The sequence below is a fragment of the Carlito syrichta genome, unplaced genomic scaffold, assembly GCF_000164805.1.
Source record: "Carlito syrichta isolate Samal-C Ts95f unplaced genomic scaffold, Tarsius_syrichta-2.0.1 Scaffold307227, whole genome shotgun sequence".
NCBI lineage: Eukaryota > Metazoa > Chordata > Mammalia > Primates > Tarsiidae > Carlito > Carlito syrichta.
Window position 1 is genome coordinate 52,425 of NW_007251323.1, and position 8,430 is coordinate 60,854.

The following is an 8,430-nucleotide window of genomic DNA, read 5'->3' on the forward strand; positions in this document are numbered from 1 at the left end:
GTTCCAGCTACTTGAAAGGCTGAGGCGGAAGGATTGCCTGAGCCCAGCAGGTGGAGGCTGTGGCACTCCAGCCTGGGTGACAGAGTGAGACTCCAACTCAAAAAGAAAAATTTCTCTCAGAAGTATTTTGTAATTTGTAGTATACCTGTCTTGTACTTCTTTTGTTCAATATCTAAATGTTTTATTATTTTTGATACTATTGTAAATGGAATTGTCCTGTTAATTTTTTATTTTTCTTTGCAAGCCCATAGAGATACAACTGATTTTCATATACTGATCTTGTATCCTGCAGCCTTACTGAAGTTGTTTATTAACATAAATAGGGTATTTGTATATGTATGGGTTTCTCTGGATTTTCTAAATACATGATCATATCTTCTGCAGGTAGAAATAGTTTTACTTACTCCTTTCTAATCTAATCTGGATGCCTTTTATTTCTTTCTCTTACTAATTTCTTTGTCTAGAGCTTACAATACATTGTTGAGTAGAAGTGATGAGAGTGGACATCCTTGTCTTGTTCCTAATATCAGGAGGAAAACATTCATTCTTTCACTATTAGGTATGATGTTAGGCCGGGCACGGTGGCTCACGTCTATAATCCCAACACTTTGTAGGCCAAGGTGAGAGGATTGCCTGAGCCCATGAGTTTGAGACCAACCTGAGCAACTTGGCGAGACCTCATCTATACAATAAATAAAAAAATTAGCCAGGTGTGGTGGCGTGTGCCTGTAGTTCCTGCTACTTGGAAGACTGAGACAGACGGATCACCTGAGCCTAGCAGGTTGAGGCTGTGGTGGCTGGGAACATGCCACTGCACTCCAGCCTAGGCGATAGAGTGAGACTCCAACGAAAAAAAAAAGGATGTTAACTGTTTTTTTAATAGACGTCTTTTCTCAGGTTGAGGAAGTTCCTTTGTACTTGGAGTCTGTTTATTGTTTTTTTTTTCTTTAATCATGAAGCAGTGTTTAATTTTTTCAAATGCTTTTTCTGCATCTAAGTGACAATCATGTGGTTTTGTTCTTTATTCTAATGATATGATCTATTATATTAATTGATTTTTGGTTGTTAAACCAACCTTGATTTTGCTGTGGTAAATCCCACTTGGTCACGATATATAATCCTTTTGGTAAGGTGCCAGGTACTGTTTGCTAGTATTTTGTTGAGGACTTTTGAATCCATATTCATAAGAGATACTGGTCTGTAGTTGTGATGTTTTCCTTTGGTTTTAGTATTAGGGTAATTCTTGCTGCATAGAATGAGTTGGAAGAATTGCTTCTGTGAAGTAGGTTCATTGTGCACATGGGTTGCCAACTTGTCCGATTCCAGTAAGACAGAACACTCACACAACAAGTTACATGAAGCGGATTTGGTACACACAGATAGGCAGTAAGTGACAGCAGATGTCTAGGATTCACTGAGAGCCAGTCTTCCAAAGCACAAGGAAGCTGCCAGGGGTGGATGGGGTATTGACTGCACGGGCCACACTTGTGCTACAGCCAGGGGACCTCAGAGAGCAGGCAGCCTCAGTTCTGTACCTGGACAGTGTGATATGCGAGGGCAAAGTGTTGATGTCCAGTTTCTGGAGGGGGATTAGAACAAGGCCCAGGTTGTTCTAACCAGTCTCTTCCTATCTCAGAGTATTTTATTCCCAGCACATTCTGTATTTATTCTTGAGAACTACAAGTAAGAAAGGAGGGAGAACTGTGGGTCTGAGACTACACAGAGGACTGCCTGGCTGCCTCCTCTTCTGTTTTTTAGGAAGTGCTTATAAAGTATTAACATGAATTCTTCTTTCAGTGTTTAGCAAAATTCCCCAATGAAGCCATCTGGGCCTTGACTTTTCTTTGTAGGTAGTTTTTCTCAACCTCATTTGGTAAGGGTTATTCGATTTTCTGCTTCTTTTTGATTCAGCTTCAGCAGTTTGTGTCTTTCTAGAAATAAATCCGTTTCATCTCAGTTATGAAATTTGCTGCCAAACAGTTGTTCATATTATTTCCTTGTAATCTTTATTTCCGTAGTGATGTCTCATTTCTCATTTCTGATTTTTTGGAGCCAATTTAAAGGGTTTGTTGATCTTTCCAAAAAACTTAGCTACAAAGGCACAAAAAGGTGGAAAATAAAGGTTGCTGCAAATTTTGTATCTTTTTCAAGAAAGATCTATTTTTCTTTTTTCTTTTTGAGTTGGCATCTCACTCCATTTCCCAGGCTGGAGTGCAGTGGCACGCTCACGGCCACCCCAGCGTCAAGCTGCTGGGCATTGGCGATCCTTCTGTCTCGGCCTTCCAAGTAGCCGGAATTATAGGCACGCGCTACCATGTCCAGCTCATTTTTTTTTTTCCGAGTTGGATTCTCACTCTGTCGCCCAGACTGGAGTGCAGTGGCCACTCCCGGCCACCGCAGCCTCTACCTACTGGGCTCCGGCGATCCTTCCGCTTCAGCCTTCCGAGTAGCCAGAATTACAGGCACACGCTACCACGCCCAGCAGATTTTTGATTTATTGTAGAGATGAGGTCTCGCTGCCCAGGCGGGTCTTGAACCTGTGGGCTCAGGCAATCCACTCACCTCAGCCTCCCAAAGGCGTGGGATTATAGGCTGATCCACCGAGCCTGGCTGAGATCTTTCTTTTTTTTTTTTTGCATTTACAACTGTAAATTTTCCATGTAGCAGTACTTTGGCTGTATCCCATAAGTTTTGGTATGTTGTGTTTTCGTTTTCATTTATCTAAAAGTATTTGCTAACTTCACTTGTAAATTCTTCTTTGACCTATTAATTATTTAGAAGTGGTTTGATTAATTTTTACTTAACTATGAATTTTTCCGTTTTCCTTTTGTAACTAAATTATAGTGTCATTCCATTGTGACTAGAAAGGATACTTGGCATGCTTTCAATCATTTTAGATTTAAGAGTTGTGTTGTGGCCTAATATATGATCTCTCTTGGAGAATGTTCCATGTGTACCTGAAATGAAAGTATATTTTGTTGTTGGGTGGAGTGTTCTCTGTAGGTCTTATATATATATAAGTGTATAGTTTTCAAGTGCACTGTTTCCCTATTGATCTTTGGTCTGCCTGTTTTATCCATTATTGAAAGTGCGGTGTTAGTCTCTGACTATTATCGTCAATCTGTTTCTCCCTTTAATTCTGCTAACTTTTGTTTCATAATTTTAGGGCTCTGCTAGGTGTACATACTTTTATAATTGATACATTTTCTAGATTTATTGAACCTTTATCAATATGTAATATTTTCATCTCTTATAACTTTTTTGATTTAAAGTTTGTTTTGTCTGATAGTAGTATAGCCACCCAGACTTTATTTTGTGTACCCTTTTAAAATAAATAGACTATATATATATTTGTTTTTCATCTTTTACCCTCAACTTCTTTGTGCCTTTGTATCTAAAGTGAGGCTGCTGGGAACAGCATATATATATATATTTTAAACTCTACTCTGCCAGTCTCTATGTATTATTTATTATTTTTTTGAGTTGGGTGTCTCATTTTGTCACCCAGGCTGAAGTTCAGTGGCATAATCATGGCTCACTGCAGCCCTGACCTCTTGCGCTCAGGTAATCCTTCCACCTCAGCCTTCCTAGTAGCTGGGACTATGAGTGCACACCACTATGCCCAGCCAATTTTTTGATTTTTTTGTAGAAATGATGTCTTGCAATGTCACCGAGACTGGTCTTGAACTCCTGGCTTAAGCAATCCACCTGCCTCAGTCTCCCAAAGTGCTTGGATTCCAGGTAGGAGCCACTGTACCCAATCCTCTGTTTTTTTATTAGGAGAATTTAATTCAGTTATACTTAATGTGATTAATGATAAGGATTTACTTCTGCCATTTAGTTCCTTGTTTTCTGTATGTGTTATAGATCTTTATGCTTCAGTTCCTCTGTTATGGTGATTTTTTGGGGGGGGTTTAATTGAGTTGTTTGCCATTTTGATTCATTTCTTTCATTTTTATTATATTTTAAAGTTTTTTTCCTTAGTGGTTACCTTGAGGATTATAATTATCACCTTAAACTAGTTGGAATAATACCAGATTCACTTTAGAGGTATATAGACATACTGCTTCTGTACATCACCATTCTTCCTTTTTTATGTTATTATCATAGATTATGTGTTTATATGTGATATACTTGTTAACAGATTTATAATTGTTTCATACACTTACCTTTTAAATAATATAGGAACAAGAGAAATATTATAAACTAAACCAAAGTACACTGCTGTCTTTTGTTCAGGAAGTTACATTTACTAGTGTTTTTTATTTTTTTCTCATGACTATGTTACTGTCTAGTGTTCTTTTATTTCAGACTAATAGACTCCCTGTAGCATTTCTTTTTTTTTTTTGGAGTTGGCGTCTCACTCTGTTACCTAGACTGGAGTGCAGTGGCATGTTCACAGCCACTGCAGCCTCAATCTGCTGGGCTCAGGTGATCTTCCTGCCTTAGCCTTCCAAGTAGCAGGAACTACAGGTGCACGCCATCATACCTGGCTTAGTTTTTTATTTATTGTAGAGACGAGTTTTTGCCAAGTTGTCCAAGCTGGTTTCGAACCCATGGGCTCAGGCAGTCCTCTCACCTCTGCATTGCAAAGTGCTGGGATTACAGGCATGAACATCATGCCTGGCAGCATTTCTTGCATGGCATGTGTAACTGCAAATGAGCTCCCTAAGCTTTTGTTGATCTGGGAATGTCTTAATTTTTCCTTCATTCTTGAAGGATAGCTTTGCTGAATATAGAGTTCTTGGTTGACAGTTTTTTTTCTTTCTGTGTGTTAAGTATGTCCCACTGCCTTCTGGCCTCCATGGTTAGACTTACTGAGGATCCTTGCATATGATGAATTGCTTCTGTCTTTCTGCTTTCAATTTTATCTTCTTGTGTTTGGAGTTTGACAGTGACTATCATGTATCTCACTATCATGGATCTCTTTGAGTTCATATGACTTGGAGCTTATCAAGCTTCTTGCATATGCATATTTTCAACCATTATGAATTCAAATACTTCACCTGGGCTTTTGTCTTTTTTATTGTGAGATTCCTATAATGTGTTTATTGGTATGTTTGCTGGTTTTCCACAGGTCCCTTAGGCTCTATGCATTTTTCTTCCTTTTTTCCTCCTTTCCACAATTTGGAAAGTTTTAATTGTTTTATATTCAAGCTCCCCTATCTTTTCTTCTATCTGCTTAAATCTGCTATTGAACCCCTCTAGTGAAGTTTCTATTTCAGTTATTTCACTTGTCAACTCTGGAATTTCTGCTGGGTTCCTTTTTATGATTTCTTTCTTTTTTTTTTTAGTTGGAGTCTTACTTTGTCTCCCAGACTGGAGTGCAGTGGCCGCTCCCGGCCACTGCAGCCTTGACCTGCTGGGCTCTGGCAATCCTTTTTATGATTTCTATCTTGTTATGGTGTTCTCAGTTTGTTTAGACACTGTTTTCTGATTTCCTTGTTTTTTCCCCCATATCTTCCTTTATCTCACTGAACCTATGTAAGACAGTCCATATGACTATTAAGTCCAGTGTCTGGGTGTACTCAGGAATGGTTTTTGTCAAACTGTTTTTTTCTTGTGAATGGGCTACACTTGTTTATTTCTTTGTTTGATTTGTAATTTTTTGCTGAGGCCTGGAAATTCTGAATATCATGTTTGGTAAATTTGGAAATCTAGTTCTTCAGCTTCACAGGGATTCCTGATTTTTGTGTGTTGACTACTGGATCCATCTGTCTGGATTTTTCCCAGCTATTTTTGCAAAGTGTGCATTTCTTGTTGAATATGGCCACTGAAATTTTAATTCAGTTTGCCTCTGTGGTCTAGCAGTGATCTGATGAAGATTTTCTTAAATAGCTGTCTCCTAGAAAGGGTGAAGAGTAGTGAAAGAACTATCTCTTGAAATCCTTCTGGCTGGGAATCTGCTTGAACCCACCAAGGCTGAACCAGTGGCCAGCCCCTGGTCTGACCCTTTGGCTATCAAAAGCAGTGATTAGCAGTCAAAACTCACAGCTGTGATTTTTCAAGTGCGGTCCTTATTGTCCAACTGGCACCAGCTGGCTGCTTTGGTAACCTGCTCCTGGGTACTTGCCATGGCTGTGTGAGGATCATGGCAGCCACGCTAAATGCAAAGTTCACCGAAACTTACCTGTGTCTTCATCCAACTCTTCTGCACCCTCAAGTGTTTGACCAGTCTCCAGTGTTCCAAAATAGTTGCTTCAGACAGTTTCTGTCAGCTGAGTGGTTGTTTGGTGCCAGAATCCTGGAGCTTCCTATTCTGTCTTCTGTGATGTCACTCAGCTCTTTTATGGTAAACAGGTGTTTTTAGTGTACTGTTTTAATTTCTGGGGTTTTTTTAAAGTTGTATTTTTTTGAGTTATTTTCTTAGCGGTTCCTCTAAGGAAACAATATGTATCTTCATTTATCACCATCCACTTTAAATAAATACTGACTGAATTCTGGTAAAATGCAGGAACTTTGCTCCGTATCACCATTTTCTCCCCATTCATTGTGCTTTCATTGTTAGATATCTTGTCAGCTCCCAAAATACAGTGTTATAATTATTGCTTTATACGGTCTTATCTTTTAAAGTATTAAGAAAAGTGAGAACTATATGTGGCATTTTGTATCTAATTACATGTCTGTCACTTTTGGCGCTCTTAATTGCTTCTCATAGATTTGAAATGACTGAGTTTCTTTCACCCTGAGGGGCGTCCTGAGCTGTTGTGGGCAGTGGTAGCAGCCGGAGTTAAGAATGCCACACTCTCACTTTTCTTACCTCAGCATTGGCAGTGTCATGAACAAGCATTTCTCAGTTGGCTCACGTTTGGTCCATTTTTGGAACCCCGAAACTTTTGTTTCTGATAGTGCCTGAATTTTTAGTTGTTTTTCATAGTTGCCTTTTGGGGAGAGAATTTTCCGAATTCCTCACTCTGCTACCGCTGGAAGTCTGCCCACCGCCCTTGACATTTTGCAGGGCCAAGAGGCCTTTTTGTGCTCTGCTTAGCATTTCTATAGATGACAGAAATGGGCTCAGAGCCAAGGCAGGCTGCAACTTGGACCTACTTTACCTGAGCTGATGGGCAGCTCAGGAGAAGAAAAGGAGTTGGGAGTGGAGCAAAGAATGATGGGGCCGTTGTCATCTCACCTCACCCTTGAGCCCCAGATCCTGTCCTTCCTGGGAGGCAGCCTGAGGCTTAGCCCCTCGACGCTGCTGTCCTTGGGGAGTCTTCCTGGCTCTTCCTGCCTCTCTCCCCTCCATGCCCTGTCGGGATGGACAGATATCCTGCCAGTGTAAAGCAGCACCTGCCCCTCTGCCTTCCTGTGTGACTGCTGCGTGCATTCTGTGGAGGGCATGCAGAGGCTGGACGTGGAGGTCAGGGCTGCAGAGGTCAGGGCTCTGTGCACTCCGCCTGAAGCTTTCGTGCTGCAGCCAGCTCTGTGCGGACAGGGCCGGGCCTGAGGTGTGTTTGGGGCTGAGGGGAGGGTGGTGGGTCTCGCTCTGTGGCTCAGGCCCTGGAGGTGGTCTTGGGGAACTGCTGCCAAGGAGAGGAGAGGAGAGAAAACGTGTGGCCCGGAAAGTAAAAATGCTGACCATCCCAACAGTTACGGGGAGAAATTGCGCATGTAATTCTGGAATAACTTAACCGACTAGGTCTCTTGCCTCCTGGATAGAATTTCTATGGGAAAAAAACCCAACTGTTATTTTATTGTTGCCTTTAGCTTTCTGCAGATAATGCTGTGAACACCTCTGTAACCAGATGCCTCTGCCTTTCTCTTTTGGCAGAGGAATGTCACAGCATCCGGAGTCGTCCCTCAGATTTCTCTGATCATGGGCCCGTGTGCTGGTGGGGCCGTCTACTCCCCAGCCCTAACAGACTTCACGTTCATGGTCAAGGTAAGAAAGAGGTACCTGTTTCTGGTGCCCTTTGAGATTTGTGCAGTTCCTTGCCTGCAATAAAACATAATTCCTGACCCAGATCTAGTCTGCTATCTGCATTCTCATTGGCTTTCAGTACAGTGATGATAAGGTCTCAGTGGACAGAGGGCTTTGGAATGAAATCTGTAGTGCGTAAGGGTTCAGTGGCAGAAGGTGCTTATGTACTGCATTGGTGGGTGATTTTGCTTGTTGATCTGAATTGCAAATGGTTTTCAAGTCATTAAAGGGTCCTGTCCTCTACCCAGACCGATGACCGTTTATTGAATCCTCTTCAAAAAGTTTTTCATAGAAGGCTGTTCTATAATCTGTTTTATTGGGAAGTTGTTTCTGGTGTCCCACCTTTATTTCTTCAACTATTTGCCATTTTATTCCACTGTATCCATAATGGTAACTAGATAAATATGATTTACAGCTTCATTTTGAGGGGTGCATATCTTTGCTACATGACTTTAATGGAATGATATATATATATATATATATATATATATATTTTTGTAGTTGGAGTCTCA

At 40.9% G+C, this 8,430-nt stretch overlaps 1 protein-coding gene across 1 annotated transcript in view; it reads left to right on the forward strand.

Moving 5' to 3' along the window:
- The window catches only part of PCCB (propionyl-CoA carboxylase beta subunit), a 63,275-nt gene that overhangs the window by 14,801 nt on the left and 40,044 nt on the right, over window positions 1-8,430 (forward strand). Inside the window, exon 5 of the mRNA XM_008064214.2 lies at window positions 7,769-7,879. Within this exon, the coding sequence (XP_008062405.1) occupies window positions 7,769-7,879 (111 nt within the window). The remainder of the gene's footprint in view (window positions 1-7,768; window positions 7,880-8,430) is intronic.